General features: G+C 36.8%; 2 protein-coding genes across 2 annotated transcripts; both read left to right on the plus strand.

Moving 5' to 3' along the window:
* The first annotated feature begins 1,126 nt into the window (after positions 1 to 1,126).
* LOC122200672 (olfactory receptor 1052-like) lies at positions 1,127 to 18,278 on the plus strand. Its single transcript, XM_042906389.1, has 2 exons — positions 1,127 to 1,315; positions 17,213 to 18,278. Exon 2 carries the CDS (start codon positions 17,340 to 17,342, stop codon positions 18,276 to 18,278), a length of 939 nt encoding a protein of 312 aa, XP_042762323.1. The 5' UTR covers positions 1,127 to 1,315; positions 17,213 to 17,339.
* Positions 6,974 to 7,912, plus strand: LOC122201316 (olfactory receptor 5AS1). Its single transcript, XM_042907196.1, has one exon. It carries the CDS (start codon positions 6,974 to 6,976, stop codon positions 7,910 to 7,912), a length of 939 nt encoding a protein of 312 aa, XP_042763130.1.
* Positions 18,279 to 18,596: the final 318 nt, after the last annotated feature.

The following is an 18,596-nucleotide window of genomic DNA, read 5'->3' on the forward strand; positions in this document are numbered from 1 at the left end:
TATCACATCCTTCCTAGGTGGAGGCACACTTTTCTAAACCTCGTGTTTCCTACCACATAAAAAATGCAACATACTGATTAACAGCTTTCAATTCTGGAGATTATATCTTCTATATGGGTGAGTCCACTTTTAACCCACTTGGTGGTTCCTTTTATAGGTTGACAACTCTGTGCAGGACGCACAGCAAGAAGGGCTTTTCCAACTGCAATGCAAGCAGTTCCAGACCTCAGTCATTTTTACAGCATTTCCCAAATTGACATGGGCATATCAAAATGATATGTGCAATAGCAGAAGCCTTTAGAAATTTTAAATAGATCAAATCTTTTTTCAGCAAATGTACTTCCCCCATCTTGAAAAACAGCATTATCTTCCTACTGGGTTCTGGCTAAGATAGAAATGACTGACCATAAGACACCAGGTTATCACGAGTCCTAAATTTTCTATTATGAACATGGTGTTATAAGGTCTCTTATTGATAAAGTCAGGTACTCTATGAAGAACAGTATTATTTCATGGAATTTGCATATGTGAAGCTGGGCCTGAGCAAATCCTGAAGGTTTAAGTAATTTTCAGGAGACCCTCACTTACTTTCCCAGCACAGTGTGGCACCAAGGGACTCTATGGCCAATTAACAGAAGAGTTTAAACAAAAGCAAAAGCAAAACAAAACAAAAAAATACAAAAACTAAGCCCGGTTTTTGGGAAGAAATACATACCGTAGTGATTGTACCTCAAAGAATGTACTGCAACAGTATTTTTACCCCAGGCTAGGGAATTCCTAAAGAATATTGGATGATTTATCCATTAAGTAGAGCTTCTAGAAGTTCTAGAACATTTTTATCTACACTGCTTGGTAGAAGAGATCTATTTCAGTTTGGCCAGTTGGTCAAGAACATGAAGGAATACAATTGGTAGCAAAGGAGAGATTCAGGGAAGTTATATGTGGATGGACTTCCTGGTATGGGTTGTGCACAGTTGACGACACACCCCTAAAAATGATTCTTCCCTACTCTGGTTCAACTGTTTGTATGAAGAAGAGTTAAATTTCCTCTGATGCACACAGTAGTGTTTGGACTGAATCGGAATCCTGTGGCAGGAATGTCACAATGCCCTTTCAGCCCCCCAACTAAGGTCATGGAGAGAAATATTTCATCCTGTAGCTCCCTAGAAACTAAAGCTCGAATATGTACACTACTCTTGGCTAATCAAAATTTCCAGTCCTAACTTAGAATTCAAAGCAAAATGAAAGATTATTCACAACAGCTGGAAATGCAAGGGGCCGGCGATTGTCCTATGTGAAACAGACTGTTTCCATGGTGAGATCCTAGCTCTTGTCTATTTCCTTTGGTTCCTGCCGGTTTCTCAAGGTCCTCACCTTCCCGATACTCTGAAGGAATTATCCAGTCTATTTTCTGCTTTCAAAGGGCATATCTGTCCTACTGCTGTTTCTCCCCATATCAATGTTTGTGAAACACGATAGTACCCTTAAAGTGAAGGATCTTTGTGTTTTAATAACAGACACACACTCCTTATAGAAAGGGAAATGTTCTTCACAATTACATATGTTGAAAACACAATGAAGAGATTGCTATTTTTTGCTATTTTTGTATTTCTTTTTGCCGGATGTGTAGGGTTAGTCAATGAAATAGGAAAAAAAGAAAGAAAGAAAGAAAGAAAGAAAGAAAGAAAGAAAGAAAGAAAGAAAGAGATTTTGGCATCTGATCTTTTGTTATTAAAGATCTGACCTTTTGCTTATTAAATAAGAAACCCTCTAGTTGCAACAAAAGTGATTTTAATTTTCCCACTAGCCATAAGAAAGAAGCCAGATGTTTACAACGTAATGTCTAGCATCCTGGATTTACCTGTTTTCCATTCTGTCTACCTTAAGAGTCTTAAGGTACAGACTCTACACCATTGCCGATAACTTAAAAGCTAGAACTGTGTTTGAATTACCAAGAAATACTGCTGTAAATGCTGCTATAATTGTTAAAGAAAGCTAATCGTTATTAAATGAATGCAACGTGCTGAACAAGGGGCTAGGTTTTACATGCATTGTCCCAATCCTCACATGAATATGATGAGATGGACTATTATTATTCATAATTTAAAAATTAATAACCACCGGGCGCCTGGGTGGCTCAGTCTGTTGAGCCTCCGACTTCAGCTCAGGTCACGATCTCGCGGTCCGTGAGTTTGAGCCCCGCGTCGGGCTCTGGGCTGATGGCTCAGAGCCTGGAGCCTGTTTCGGATTCTGTGTCTCCCTCTCTCTCTGCCCCTCCCCTGTTCATGCTCTGTCTCTCTCTGTCTCAAAAATAAATAAACGTTAAAAAAAATTGAAAAAAATTAATAACCACGAGGCTAAATAAGTAGCTTAGTGGCTCACAGTTACGAAATGGCAAAACGCCTATTCAGATCCAGGTTGCCTGAGTCATAAGCTCTTACTCCAGCATCTTATTATTCAAGGCATATTTTCTTATAGTCACTCAGATAATTGAATGCTAAACAAAAATCCGGGTGCCTAGGATTCTTAATAGTATTGAGACTGTACTTTAGAATCCCCTCAAATACCGAATGCTTTAAAGTGTCTTTCAGCATCTGATAGAAATCTTAGAATTTACAGGAGAGAGCATTTTTTTTGTTGTTGTTCAGTACTATTAAAATATTTACTTTATTCAGTCAAACGTTTTCCAGTGATGGAGACACGTGTTGTTTCCTAACTGGCTATATTAGAATCGATTATATTACCAGTTTTCATCTTTCTCATTTAAAAGAAGCCATTTAAGGGGTGCCTGGGTGGCTCAGTTAGTTGAGCATCTGACTCTTGAATTTGGCTTAGGTCATAATCCCAGGGTCTTGGGATCGAGCCCCGAGTCGGGCTCTGAGCCGAGTGTGGAGGCTGCTTGAGATTCTCTCTCTCTCTCTCTCTCTCTCTCTCTCTCTCTCTCTCTCTGTTTCTCTCTCTGTCTCTCCCTCTGCCCTTCTCCCTTGTGTTTTCTTTCTCTATAAAATAAAAAATAATACTAAAATAAAATAAAATAAATAAAATAAAATAAAATAAAATAAAATAAAATAAAATAAAATAAAAAATATAAAATAAAATAAACCCTTCAAGCCATACCACTGGAAACAAAGTGGTTGCACATCCCAAGTCCTCCTGGGGTTGGGGATTATCTTGAGGTAATGTCCCACTTGTCACACACTGGGAGATAAATACTCATCCCTCATAAGATCCATTTGTAAAATTTGGAGAGAAGTGTTGTCAATAGCTTATACAAGATAAATTCTACAATTCAGAATTCTAGATGGTTCTAAGGTAGGTGACTGCTGCGAATGGGACAGTGTAACGAAAGTAATGTTGTCTTAGAGAAAAGGTTATGCTCACTGATTATCTGTGGTATTTTCTTAGTTTATGTGTATATGTGGGCCAGGGGAGTAGACAGGGGATGATAGAGGCATTAATCTGCACTTACCTTACCTAGAGCTTTTTCCAAAAGTACCGCTTCATTCATTTTGCTCATTATTGCCAGGAGGCGAAAGCTGACTTGTGTCTAGGTTGGAATTTGGGAAAATCCAATGATTTAATTAATTGAGTAAAGCCTAAGTAAGCTCACCCTCATCAGTAAGGCGAATCTCACTTTCTATGAGCACATACGTATATTTGCATACAATGTGACTATTTTGTGTTTGTGCCTATAAATATCAATTTAGGGAACTTGTGACTTTGTGCCAGATATTGAATAATCATAATGGCATTAATGGTAATAATAGATAATAATGAATCCATTTGATGCATCTCTAATACAATAAGTTCTATAAATGGTGCTATAAATTATCCACGTTAATCCTGGTTTCAACCTTCTTTGTGGGATATTATTACGTTAATAAATGAAATAAAACAATTCAGGGATACAAATCTTGAATGGCTTACAAAATCTTAGAGACCACATCTGAGGTTAAAGTCAACTTTGGCTACCCCAAATCTTGCGTGTTTAACCACTACGGCACGGTGCCATTAGCTTGTTGATACCAATGGGAAAATAAAACATGTTTCAAGGAACGTGCCTGATTTTGAGAATTTCTATTAATATTCTACAAACAAAGATCAAAGTGTCCTACCCCGTCATGAAGCTCTTGAATATGCAGTCTTGTTTGCCTTACAGGACAATTCTATACAGTGAATAAAGTGGGTCTGATTTCATAAACAAGGATAGGTTGGCGTAAAGATGGAATGATTTGTAGTAGAAGAACCAGAATTAGAGCTCAGGTATCCAGACACTTCTTTTTTCCTATTTCCTAGTCCTTGCTATAGCCTCTTTTGCACCAGTGATAGCAAAATCAAGCCCGATAAGCAGGCAAACGTGACGATCTGGAGGTCTCAGTGTAGAGTGTTGTTACTCGTATAGCCAAAAAGCTGATGCTAATAGTGATATCTTGTCTGATACAACCCTTGGGAACCAATGACGAAAAACCTCCTAAATTTGGTACACTTTTGTTATTTAGCGGGTTCTTTAACACTAATTCTTTAATTGGAAGGTTCACACAAATTATTTAGAGGAAACCTTGTTATGATTATTGAATTGATTCCTTTTAAAAATTTTATTATTTATTTTGAGAGAGAGAGGGCGCAAGCAGGGGAGGGGTGGAGAGAAAGAGAGAATCCCAAGTAGGCACCAGGCTATCAGTGCAGAGCCCAACGAGGGGCTGGGCCTCACAAACCATGAGATCATGACCTGAGCCAAAATCAAGAGTTGGAGGCTTAACTGATTGAATTACTCGGGCACCCCATGATTATTGGATTGATTCTTTAACCACTGAATCTGTGCGAACGCCTTATTTAAAGTTCAATGTAGAATGTAGTTACAGCAAATAATTAATTATAGATTCTCTAGCCACTTTAATCACTGAGTTTATTTATTTATTTAAAAATGTTTAATGTTTATTTATTTTTGAGAGAGAGAGAGTGGGAGTGGGGGAAGGGCAGAGAGAGAGGGAGACACAGAGTCCGAAGCAGGCTCCAGGCTCTGAGCGGTCAGCACAGAGCCCAACACTGGGCTCGAATTCATGAGCTGTGAGATCATGACTTGAACTGAAGTTGGACACTTAACCAACTGAGTCACCCAGGTGCCCCACTGAATTGAGTTTTTAAACCACTACTTTAGAGAAAAAAGAAAAGACAGATTTAAGTTAGGATGTGAATATTACATAAAGCTTAAAAATGACAGTTGCACAGCATAGCCATGTAAACTTTTTTCTCTTTTATTTTAAGAGTTTGGATTGTTTCCCCATAGTTTCTGACATTCACCTTACATGTTTTCTTAGTCAAGTTCTTCCTTTCTACGATCTGGTTCCCAAAGAAGACGGACCACTCTTCTAAGTGTATCTGGAAGATTGCAGATGATTTTGTTGGGCGAGGCGACACTCTGAGGTTACCAAGCATGGCAGAGAGAATAGATCTCCAATATTTAATTGCCTTACTACTCACTACAGTGTTCCTCTAACATTACTAATCTTTAACTTCCTGCTGAATATATTCCATCACACTATGATTTATTTTGTATTTACACACATTCTGTTTTTTTTCCTTGATTAATTTCCCTCTGGTTATATAGCATATATTTTCTCATATAGCTAGCTTAGAAGTTCATTAATGATTGCAGAGATACAGTTTTTCCTCAAGACACTTCCTGTTTCCGGGATCTCACATCAGACATTGTCTTATCTCAGAGGTAAGAAAGAAACATAAACCCTAGGAGAGAAAAGCAATACTTATAGGACACGCGTATAAGATTTACTACTGCGAAACAATATATTTACATAGAACACACACACACACACACACACACTTTTCTTTATAAGAAAGCACAGATTGTGTATCCATGTTGTCAAAAATAAGATGAATTTTGAGACACCTGAGTATTTCATTAAAAAAATTGTCCTTCCCCTGCTCACACATGTGCTCTTTCTCTCTCAAAATAAACAAATAAACTTTTAAAAGGGGTTCCTGGGTATCTCAGTTGGTTACGTGGCTGACTCTTGGTTTTATCTCAGGTCATGATCTCACACTTCATGAGATCAAGCCCCACATGAGGTTACCATGCTGTCAGCATGGAAGTTACTTGGGATTCTCTCTCCCTTTCTCTCTGCCCCTTCCTGTCTCATGCTGTCACTCTCTCTCTCTCCCTGTCTCTATCTCTCTCTCTCAAAACAAATAAATAGGCTTTAAAAACTGAGTATTGAGTAAGCAATTAAAAAGAAACAAGATGTCCATTTATTTGCTTTAACGAATTTTATTTAATAAATTCTCATATTAGTGTTTATGAGATGCCAGTAACATAAACAATATTTACAAATATCCACTCATTTATTCCTCTAATCATCACAGAGTGGTTAAATAATTTAATCATTCTCACGCAACCAGTAAGCAGGAAAGCTAGGATTTGAATCCTTTCATCTCTTACAATAACTACTATGCCTTAACTGTTAAGTTCAACTACTTCCCAAGATCACAGTTATTTTTCTGTAGAATTATCTACAGAAAGTGGTAACTTTCTTCCTAGAGTTTTTCTCAACTTTCCTTTACATGGCAGAATGGGATTTCAGGATGGAAAAATAAAGCTTTGCTTCGAGGATTTTGCCAACTTTCACAATTCTACTGGTCTTAATCAACCAAGCCACATTCATCCCATTTCTGCTTGGAAGGAACAAATACATTCTTCATGCCTCCCAAAACACCACCTCTGAATAACATCCTCTAGTGTCAACAAAGATTTTTAATTACCTTTTTTAAAGAAAGTGACAGAAAAGAAAAAAAAAAGCAAATGTCACAGAAAAGGCCATCATAACTATGATTTTATTATCCTTCTATTTGCTTCCTTAGAAGAGAGAGTGAAGATGTTCTTGCTTCATACATCACTCAAGTCAACACGTGTGTTCTGATCCCATCTCTTTTGGACAAGGAAAACAAGAAAACCAGGATGTTGGAGAGTAATTATACCATGCCAACTGAGTTTCTTCTTGTTGGATTCACAGATTATTTGCCTCTCAGTGTCACACTCTTCTTGGTATTTCTTATAGTCTATACGCTAACTGTGTTGGGAAATCTGGGTTTAATAATCTTAGTTCATATCAATCCAAGCCTTCAAACCCCCATGTATTATTTTCTTAGCAACCTGTCTTTCTTAGACATCTGCTATTCTACCGCAATCGCTCCTAAAATGCTGGTGAATTTTTTAGCATCCAGGAAAAGCATCTCTCCCTATGGCTGTGCACTACAAATGTTTTTCTTTGGTTGCTTTGCTGATGCTGAGTGCCTCATTCTGGCAGCAATGGCCTATGACCGCTATGCAGCCATCTGTAACCCATTGCTCTATTCTACCCTTATGTCGAGGAGAGTCTGTATCTGCTTCGTTGTGTTGGCGTACTTCAGCGGGAGTATGACTTCCATGGTACATGTCTGCCTCACATTCAGGCTGTCATTTTGTGGCTCTAATATTGTCAATCATTTCTTCTGTGATATCCCACCTCTTCTGGCTTTATCATGCATGGACATCCATATCAATGAGCTTCTGCTCTTTGCCTTATGTGGTTTCATCCAGACCAGCACTTTTGTGGTCATATTTATCTCTTACTTCTGTATCCTCATCACTGTTTTGAGCATTAAGTCCTCAGGGGGCAGGAGCAAAACGTTCTCCACTTGTACTTCCCATTTCATAGCGGTCTCCTTGTTCTACGGAACACTCCTGTTTATGTACTTACGTCCCACCACTGACTATTCCCTGGACACTGACAAGGTAGTTGCAGTGTTTTATACTGTGGTCTTTCCCATGTTTAACCCAGTAATATACAGTTTCAGAAACAGGGATGTAAAAAATGCCCTCAAAAAGCTATTAGAAAGAAACTGGACTTTCAAATGAATAAGAATTAAAATCATTTAAGAATATTCAAGGTAGGGGCGCCTGGGTGGCTCAGTTGTTTAAGTGCCAGACTTTGGCTCAGGTCATGATCCCACAGTTCATGGGTTCGAGCCCCGTGTCAGGTTCTGTGCTGGCAACTCAGAGCCTGGTACCTGCTTCAGATTCTGTCTCTCCCTCTCTCTGCCCCTCCCCCGCTCACCCTCTGTCTCTCTCAAAAATAAATAAACACTTAAAAATTTTAAAAAAGGAATATTCAAGGTATAGTCTGCACTTCCAATATCATCATGCCATGAACACCTTGTATGTCAACTATTTTAAATTTATTATCATTTCTCAGAAATAAAGATAACGTTTCATCCTCCATACTTTAAAATGCTTTTGTCTTCTAAAAATCTTCTCTCCAAAATTACTCTACTCTATGAAATATGCTTGAGATAAAATAAGCAATAATATCTCTTTTCCAATTAGTGTTCACAAAATACTTTGTATATTGATTCATTATATTTGTTATCATGTTATACTCAAGGTCTATGTTGACTTGTCTATCAACCCATCCATAAGCAGAAACTCCTTGGCAGCAGGGGATATGTATCTTGGTTATTGTTCCAATTCCTATATAGTGCAGGAAATATGGCATATTCTCATCACATGTATGTTTAGTGGATGAATGGATGGAATAAATGGATGGATGGATGGATGGATGGATGGTGAAGTGAGTAAATGTAGCTTCCTGTGTCTGGGAAAATGAGTCTAGATTTTGCACTTTCAGAACACTTATCATCAGGGAAATTGATATCACTCATGATAAACAATGGTGGTTTCGCTGGTTCTTAGGAAGTTAGATGGAAGTCACATAGCAAGGGTCTCTTTAATATTAGTACAGTGTGAGGTTATAACACATTGATTTCTCTGGGATGCACTGATTAGTGTAAGAGATCCTCTACTGTCCCATTCACAGTGGGTACATGTGAAAACCAAACAAGTTTGTGAAGATCATCAAGATTATAAACTGTATACATTACTAATTATTTGCCCATCTGTTCCTGAGTGAATCTTTGAGTCCCCATCTTCAAAGGGGTGAACAATTGCTCTAGTTATTTTATTATGTATATTGACAACGCAAATCGATTGCAGTATAAACACTACTTTCTCTGCAATCACTTCTGGCGATTGAACTATCCGTAGTTGTTCTCATCCTTCGGTTCCCATTTCCTCTTTGTTTTATCTTGACAAAGTTGAAGGAATACATTGTATACATGTGAAAATATGATATTGTTCATTTTCTAGTAAATGTGGAAATATGAGTGACTGGATTAGTTTATAGTGGATGTAACCCTATAAATGGAGATAAGACAACAATAAGATATTGCCCATTGAAATGGGTTGTTTTGGGGATTAAATGAAACAATATATGTAAAGCTACTAATGTATGTATGATTTGAGAACTAGATGTTCAAATATGTATCAATCTCCTAGAAAACATGTAAAACTTGCACTTCTTGTTACAATCTAATGGAATATTAATGTTTATTATTTTTCTACCATTATATTATTATTTGATGTTAAGAAACAGTAAAGGTTTAATTTCCAGAAGAAATTAAGCATTAAAAAATATCTGTGAAGTTCAGGGTGCCTGGGTGGCTCAATCGGTTAAGCATCCAACTTCAGCTCAGGTCTTGATCTCACGGTTCGTGAGTTCGAGCACCCCATTGGGCTCTGTGCTGACAGCTAAGGTCTGGAGACTTCTTCAGATTCTGTGTCTCCCTCTGTCTCTGTCCCTTCCCTGCTCACACTCTGTCTCTCTCTGTCTCTCAAAAAATGAATAAACATTAAAAAAATTAAAAAAAAATCTGTGAAACAGTCCAACTGTTCTGAGATGTTACCAGGAAGCAAAAAACAAACAAACAAACAAAATAAAAATAAAGAAAACAAAAGAACAAAAACAAGATAAAAACACAACCTGGATTTCAATATTCAAATCAGTGACCTTCAACTTGTTAAAACACGTGTCCTACTATGAAGCATTTGTTCGAGTACACAATGTCATTCATTTGTAATTGTTTTTTTTTTTTTACTAGTTTCTGAAACTTATAGGTTAATTTGAATTATTCTTTTAATTTTAGAATACTCTGTTTTAAAAAAAACATTGCTGGGAATATTGTGGAATGAGCTGCTTCCTCTTCGTTATCCATCCATTGTGTGATGGACATAAGGTTGCATGAAAAGAAAAATATCAGCTTCCTTGTATGGACCTATTGAATCTAAGACTCATTTTTCCATTTTCCAAAACAAGTTATTTTTAAAATAAGTAAACCAAAATATATTTGGCTTTTTTTGTTGTTGGCATTGTTTTAATTTTCTTAAGTTTTTGTTTAAATTCTAGTTGGCTAACGTACAGTGGGATACCAATGTCAAGTGTACAATATGGAGATTCGATACTTCCATAGAACACTGGTGTTCATCACAGAAAGTACATTCCTTAACATGTATCACTTGTTTAACCCATCCCTTGCCCACCGCCCCTCTGGTAACCATCACTTTGTTCTCTATAGTGCAGGGTCTGTTTCTTGGTTTGCCTCCTGCTCTTTCTTCTCTTTATTCTTTTTGCTTTGTTTTTTAAACTCCACATGTGAGTAAAGTCATATGATATTTATCTTTCTCTGATTAACTTATTTCACTCAGCATAATGCTTTCTAGCTGCAGCCATGTCTTTGCCAATGGTAAGATTTCATTCTTTTTTATGACCAAGTAATATTCCATTGTATATACATACATATACATATAATATATTATAAATAACATGTATAATGTATATATATTATTCATAGTAACAATTTTATTATTATTAAATTTTTCAATGTCTAATCCTTATCTAAATAACAAATCATTCTTTACATGATTGAACTTTGCATTGATGAAAAGTGAAATTACAAAAGCTTTTAAAATAATGATGGAAATTCTAATGTTTGTCTAGGTTATGTATTGTCTTACAATTTATATTCAAAGTCATATGGATATTTTCTACCCCCCTCTCCTCTCTCTCTCTTTCTTCCTTCCTTCCTTCCTTCCTTCCTTCCTTTTTTCCTCCTTTGTTTTTTTTTTTTTTTTTTTTTTTTTTTTTTTTTTTTTTAATTTTTTTATTTATTTTTTTTGGGACAGAGAGAGACAGAGCATGAACGGGGGAGGGGCAGAGAGAGAGGGAGACACAGAATCTGAAACAGGCTCCAGGCTCCGAGCCATCAGCCCAGAGCCTGACGCGGGGCTCGAACTCACGGACCGCGCGAGATCGTGACCTGGCTGAAGTCGGACGCTTAACCGACTGCGCCACCCAGGCGCCCCTCCTCCTTTGTTTAATACTAGATCATGAGTGTGTATGGAAAGAGACTTTTTTTAATCCAATGTCACCAGAATTTCATGAATAATATATGGGTATCTGAATGTAATGAAATTTTCAGCGTGTAGTCAGCAATTAATATACTGATAAGTTACCATTATATCAGACTCCAAGTATCATTGATCTAAAATGCTGGAAATTAAGTAATGCGAAGAGTGATTTTGTTTTGGAATATTGTACACATAATTCCCCATCTATTTGTTGACAGACGAATTATTTGTTACCTTCAAGAACCGCTTTTCCACACAGTAATGACTATACACTGCTAATATGTTATCTTAGTTTACTTAACAAGCAATGCTTTTCTGTAATAAACATAAAAATAAAACTTTTTTCCTTATATTTTGATTCGTATAACAAAAACAGGGTAGTCTAATTATATAACTAGTGAATTTTCACCATTACATTCCTAAGTGCTCTTAAAAACTGCCACAATATATAGTCTTATTTAATTAAACTATATATTTTCCATTGAATTTATAGATTTCTTTTTATCTTCTTAGGCTTATTAGGTCAATAAATTGAATCAACACAAGAATATAAATGCTTTTTATTTTAATATATGAATATATAAATATAGTGAATTCCAAATTATCTTATTACTTTAATACTGTTTAAAATCATACTAACATTCCCTTCAACTGTTCACAAAACACCCAGTCTTAAGTCAGTTTCTGAATTACGTATTTGAAATTGGTTTCATGAATATGATAAATCTTAGGATCTAAATTTTCTAAAACGTTGTGTTTTATGAGCTTAAGTTTATTGTTTCTGTATTAAATCTAATCTTCCTGGGTTTCAAAATATTCCCCATTTATGAAGCAGCTAACCCATCTCAAGAAAGTTAGAGATTGCATTGCAGAAAACTCAAGTTGTGCATCAGCCATGGCATTTTTGGCCAGTATTTAATATTATCTTCTGGCCATTGACACTGATCCTTTGTTAGAGTTATTAAAACAATGTCTTTACAAATTATGAAAAAGCTGGTTTTATAGTATGTGCCATTAATTTGGCTACATTTAATAATATTGGGGTTTTTTTCCTGCTTCTAATTTCCAACCTTCCTAATTTTTTCTGCTTCATTATGTAGCTAACTTTATTCCTCCATTGACTGTTTTGTTGGATTTTGAACATTTTTTTCCTGTGATTACATGGTAATATCTTCCATTTTGTATCTAAAGACACTCTAATTTTGTTTTATTGGAATCTTCACAAGTGCATATAATTTTGTGATATGAATTTGATTTTTGCACAATATTTGGACTGACATGACTTTATTATTTTATTTATCTGCATATGTTGTAACTAATTTGCTTTTACGTTCAAGTAGCTAAGGCATTCTAATTAGCAATATGCTTTAATAAAAACATCCACCACCCTCTCCCAAATGTATAAATAGTGAATATATTATTTGTATGATTGAAGAGAGACGAATATGAAATTATGCAAAAAGCTAATAAAACTATGTGAAACATATGCAAAATCCCCACAGTGTCTCATGTGTCTCCTACCACTTCAGTAGAATGGAAGCTAAAAAAAGAATTACAAGGCACAATCCACAGCTCTATGATTCCTATTGAATTATTGCTGAAAAGAAAAGCATACATTTTAATTTTTTATATTTTTTTAATGTTATTTTATATGATTTTGAGAGAGACGGAGCGTGAGTGGGGGAGGAGCGGAAAGAGAGGGAGACAGTGAATCCGAAGCAGGCTCCAGGCTCTGAACTGTCAGCACATGGTCCGATGTGGGGCTCAAAATAACAAACCGTGAGATCATGACCTGAGCCGGGGTCAGATGCTCCCTGGACTGAGTCACCCAGGCACTCTGAGAAAAGCATATATTTTTATGTAAATAAACCAAAAGGAGAGTGTACAATTCAATCAATGCTCTGTGTGTGTGTGTATGTGTGTGTGTGTGTAAAATCTCATAAAAAGTGTAAATGTAAATTTATGTCAATGATTATTAAAGTTCGGAGAGTAAAATGTTATGCGTTTCCTTATATCAATTTCATAATGAACCAATGAGGGAGACAAAACATGTATGAATGTCCCCATTTCACAGGGGGAAAAAAAAGGTCAGTCTGAGCTCTTTCACCATGAGAACACTTGAACGTTTGTCTGAGTCGCATGCTTGTGATTGGAACACTTTTCTTCAGTTCCTGCACTAGGTTTATTCTCTGTATCGTTTATTCACCTTGACCCCAAGATGTTTGAGCGTTTTATGTACGAAAGGGAGTGCATTTTATCAAAGTGAAAGCAGAGACATCTAGTGGATGGTGATTGACGAGACTTCAGCCACGTGGCATGATTAGCTCTAGTCTTAAGAGACTGGGAAGGACGCTAATGATCCAACCTGTGGACATCTGAGATTCACATCTACACGTGAGCTACAGCTCATGTCCCCCAAAGAAAAGCCACCAAACGTTACAAAAATCTCCGCTCTCAACAATCAGTCTTTGAAGAATCATGAAAACCTGGTCTTCTTTACCAGATATTCTGTTTACTCTGGACTTTGCTTTGTTGTGAATGTGTTTAAGAAGTGGTAACGTAGCTTTATTTAAAACTTTTAATATTTCCTATCTCCTCACCCTAAAAGAATCTGTTACCAGCTCTATGATTACAGTAATGTTCCCAAATAGACAGAAAACAACGTCCTAACTTGTGGGTTATTTAGATTTCAAAGGTTTTCTTCTCATGTTATGAAAAAAGGGCAATGTGTATATAATCCTGCTGCACTTAATGTTTTCATGTATGCATGTGTGTTTACAATATTTAATATGTAGTTGATGCAGTAACTTAAGGCTATTTACACATATTTTTGCAAAGTCCTTAAAATAGATTATCTGAGAATTATAATGTTTTTATATCGCAAGGAAAATACTTTCTTTCATATCTATATAATAACATTTTGGAATATTTTGAAAACATTTGGAACATTTTGGAAATATTTTAGATATAATTTTATTTGATGGCTCCAATAATAATATTTTAAGAATTATTTTTCTATTTTCCTTGAGTTTGTCACTGCATCCTGTCTGTGATCAAACCAGGGCATGCACACAGACACTTGATTTTCAGAGCTTAACACTGTTTTCACTGCAGCCAGCTGATGCTTCTTCCCACTAGAAATCTAGTGTGCCTGGATAAAATAGTCCTCAAATCAAGGTGTATTGTTTTTAAAGTAGACTAGATAAACTATAGTTTCAAACTTGCAGGAAACCCATTTTTTTCCTCTTTCCCTACATTTAGGGAAATACATAAAATACATAAAAGGGAAAATCATGCAAACATTTAGGGAAATACATAAAATACATAAAAGGGAAATCATGCAAACTCTGCCATGTTGGCTCCTTTTTATAGTTTCTTACAAATAGGCAAAATATAAGGCAAATTAAGGGCTAAGCTATGGTGGAACCAAGCCTTCCTCATTCTGCTATACTCCAGAATGCCATGTTCCCATGATGCTAAACAGCCTTGCAGGATTTTAGCTCCAAAATCCAAAATATTGCTGCTCAGAAACCTACACAAAGTACGTTTTACCTCTAATGTTTTTTTAATTTTTGTTCTTGTTTTTGTTTTAGGTTGAGTTTATTTCCAGGTTATTTTTTTTAATTGTTAATGTTTATTTATTTTTGAAGGAGAGAGAAACAGAGCATGAGCAGGGGAGGAGCAGAGAGAGAGGGAGACACAGAATCCGAAGCAGGCTCCAGGCTCTGAGCTGTCAGCACAGAGCCCAACGCAGGGCTCAAACCCATGAACCGCGAGATCATGACTTGAGGGGAAGTTGGGCACTTAACCGACTGAGCCACCCAGGTGCCCCTCCAGGTTAAAAATTTGATTTTATACTTTATGATCTGGTTTTATTAACAGAAAAAAAAAGTACCGGTAATTTCCACAAATAGTTCCTTCTTTGCCTTGTATACAATTGAACGTGGATTCGCTGTGTTTCTCAGGGCCACTGATTTAAAATACAGATAGGATCTAATTAAAAAAAATTTTTTTTTAACGTTTTATTTATTTTTTGAGACAGGGAGAGACAGAGCATGAACAGGGGAGGGTCAGAGAGAGGGAGACACAGAATCTGAAACAGGGTCCAGGCTCTGAGCTGTCTGCACAGGGCCCGATGCGGGGCTCGAACTCATGGACCACGAGATCATGACCTGAGCCGAAGTCAGCCGCTTAACTGATTGAGCCACCCAGGCTCCCCAATAGGATCTAATTTATAACCTCAGTTGATAAGAGATAATATTATACTTACAGAATGAAGATTTTGCTTTTGATTTAGCAATACCATAAAGATCGTATTCCAAGCTTCCCCTTATCCCTACTTTAGTAGACCTCAAATTCCATAGAGCACAATTTTTTTGAGATCTCTAATGCCTTTTTTAAAATGCATGTTTGTTGTTCTAAGACACCGATTTTTGGTAATTTTTTATAGTAATGATACAGAACTAATATACTGCAGAATAGTGTACCTATCATCTCTTTTTACTCCCTCTTCTTTACCTTTCTTCATGGCACTTATTATTACTGTATATAGTATATCAATACTTGTTTATTTATTTCTCTAATAAAATGTGAGCTACTTGAAAGCATGGCATGTTTCTTGCTCACTGCTTCATTTCTAGCAAATTTAACATTTCTTGGCATAAGGTAGTAAGTAAGAATACCTACTGAGTGCATGAAAGTGTATATGAATGAATGAACTTATTAATATTTAACCATAAATATTATTGAATAAGTATAATATGTCAAAAAACAAGTGAAACTCTGTGGCAGTCTCCATTTTTGAAAGCAGGCATATCTGATAGGTATAGTTTTGGTCCCTCACACTCATATCTTGTCTCTATACATTGGGTTTTTGGAGGTTCTGTTTTAATGATGATAAAAAAAACAAAGATGTAAAGGTGAAATTATACAAAGATGCAAAAGGGAAGGATTTTCAAATTAAATTGTCCTGCTAGTTTTTGATTGGCCTTAACAATATCAAATGAAGAAAAGATTGTTCTACCTCTTTCTCTCAATTCAGCTCTTTCGGAGGACATGGTCATTGAACTTGCGAGTGTGGAATCTGGGCAAAACGTGAGGCAAAATAAAGTTCTGATGTTTGAGATTTGGAAAGGAAAGGGGTTGCCTATTATGAAAGTCAGAATCATGAGTTAACTGGGTATTAAAAAGTAGGAACAGGGGCACCTGGCTGGCTCAGTCAGGAGGCAGCGACTTCAGCTCAGGTCATGATCTCATGGTTCATGAGTTTGAGTCCCACATTGGGCTCTGTGTTGATGGTGCAGAGCCTTTTTGGGATTCTCTCTTTCTCCCTCTCTCTCAGCCCCTCCCCCCACCTCTCAAAATAGATACATAAACTAAAAAAAAAAAAAGTAGGAACAGTTTGGCCAAAAGATAAGGAAATTTTTTTTAAGTTTTATTTATTTATTTGAGAGAGAGAGAGAGAGAGGAGAGAGAGAGAGAGACAGAGAATCCAAAGCAGGCTCCAGGCTCTGAGCTGTCAGCACAGAGCCTGATGCATGGTTCGAATACACGAATCATGAGATCATGACTGGAGCCAAAGTCAGATGCTTAACCAACTGAGTCATCCCGGTGCCCGAAGAAATAATTTCTCTAATAAGGTGCAACAGTGTGTAGCCCATGTAAGCAGAGGACTTGTATATGTCCTAGAATGAGTCAGAGGTTTGATATGAAGCATAGTCGTGTTTGACTGTCAGTTCTACCAATTAATAATTTCTTGTCAGAGAGTTTCTGTTTTGTAATATTTATGATGTGGAAACTGAGAAGCAGGGAATAAAATAATCTCCAGTTCCCAAAATTTAAGACACTGTAGATGAATTGTCCGGTACTTATATAGTCCACTGCTGAAGTTAATTTCTTTCTTTCAACCAACTATAGGGTAGACATTAATGTCCCAATGCTATTATGGATCCTGGATCATGGAGGAAATTATATACATATATCTTTTTTCATCTGAGTGATATCACCTTGCTCTGCGACTGAAAAGCTACATGAACCTGAATGCATGGCAGGTTGGAACCAGACAGGGGTGAAGGAATTCCTTCTGGTAGGTTTAACTGAAAACCCTAATTTGCAGATTCCTCTCTTTTTCCTTTTCACCCTTATTTATTCCATCACTCTGGCAGGTAATTGGGGGATGATTATCTTGATCTGGTTAAATACCCAACTTCATACTCCAATGTACTTTTTCCTTAGCAACCTCTCTTTTTGTGATATCTGCTACTCTACTGTCTTTGCTCCAAAGATGTTGGTCAATTTTCTATCAAAACACAAAGCTAGCACATTTTCTGGTTGTGTTCTACAGAGTTTCTTTTTTGCAGTTTATGTAACCACAGAGGGCATCCTTCTGTCTATGATGGCTTATGACCGCTATGTGGCAATAGCTAATCCCTTGTCGTACACACTCATAATGACCCAAAAGGTTTGTATTCAGATGGTCCTTGCGTCATACTTGGGTGGGCTCATTAATTCGTTGACACACACAATAGGTTTGCTCAAGCTAGATTTCTGTGGTCCTAACATCGTGAATCATTATTTCTGTGACATTCCCCCTCTTCTGAGACTCTCTTGCTCTGATGCCCATAACAATGAGATGCTACTTTTAGTTTTCTCTGGGGTCATTGCAATGTTCACTTTCACTATCATCATGGTCTCTTATACGTGCATCATCATTGCCATCCAGAGAATCCGCTCAGCTGAGGGGAGGCACAAAGCCTTCTCCACTTGTGCCTCTCACCTCACTGCTGTGACCTTATTCTATGGGTCTGTAACCTTTAGTTACATCCAGCCAAGTTCTCAATATTCCCTGGAACAGGAGAAAGTCTCTGCTGTGTTTTATACATTGGTTATCCCCATGCTGAACCCAGTGATTTATAGCCTACGCAATAAGGATGTAAAAGAGGCAGCAAAAAGGTCGATGTGGTGGAAGAGAACCCCCACCTGACACAACCTTGGTGGTGGCTTTGTTGACCTAACATTAAATTGATAGCCTTTCCTGAAAATTGTATCACAGACACAAATGCCAACAAAACTATAATCAAGATACTCTTATGAAATTGAAGACATAAGTGTTGAGTTTGACATGAGTGTTAAGTGTTGAGAATTAATGGAAAATTACTGGAAAATCACTCTATTTGACCATTCATTGTTTTGTGACTTAACAGTTCCTTTCTCTCAAGAGCTAATACATTTTTTTTTCTGAGAAATTCTGATGCTAAACTGTGAAAGGGCTCAGCATGGATTTAAAAGAATCTGACATTGG

The sequence above is a fragment of the Panthera leo genome, chromosome D1, assembly GCF_018350215.1.
Source record: "Panthera leo isolate Ple1 chromosome D1, P.leo_Ple1_pat1.1, whole genome shotgun sequence".
NCBI classification, from domain to species: Eukaryota; Metazoa; Chordata; class Mammalia; order Carnivora; family Felidae; genus Panthera; species Panthera leo.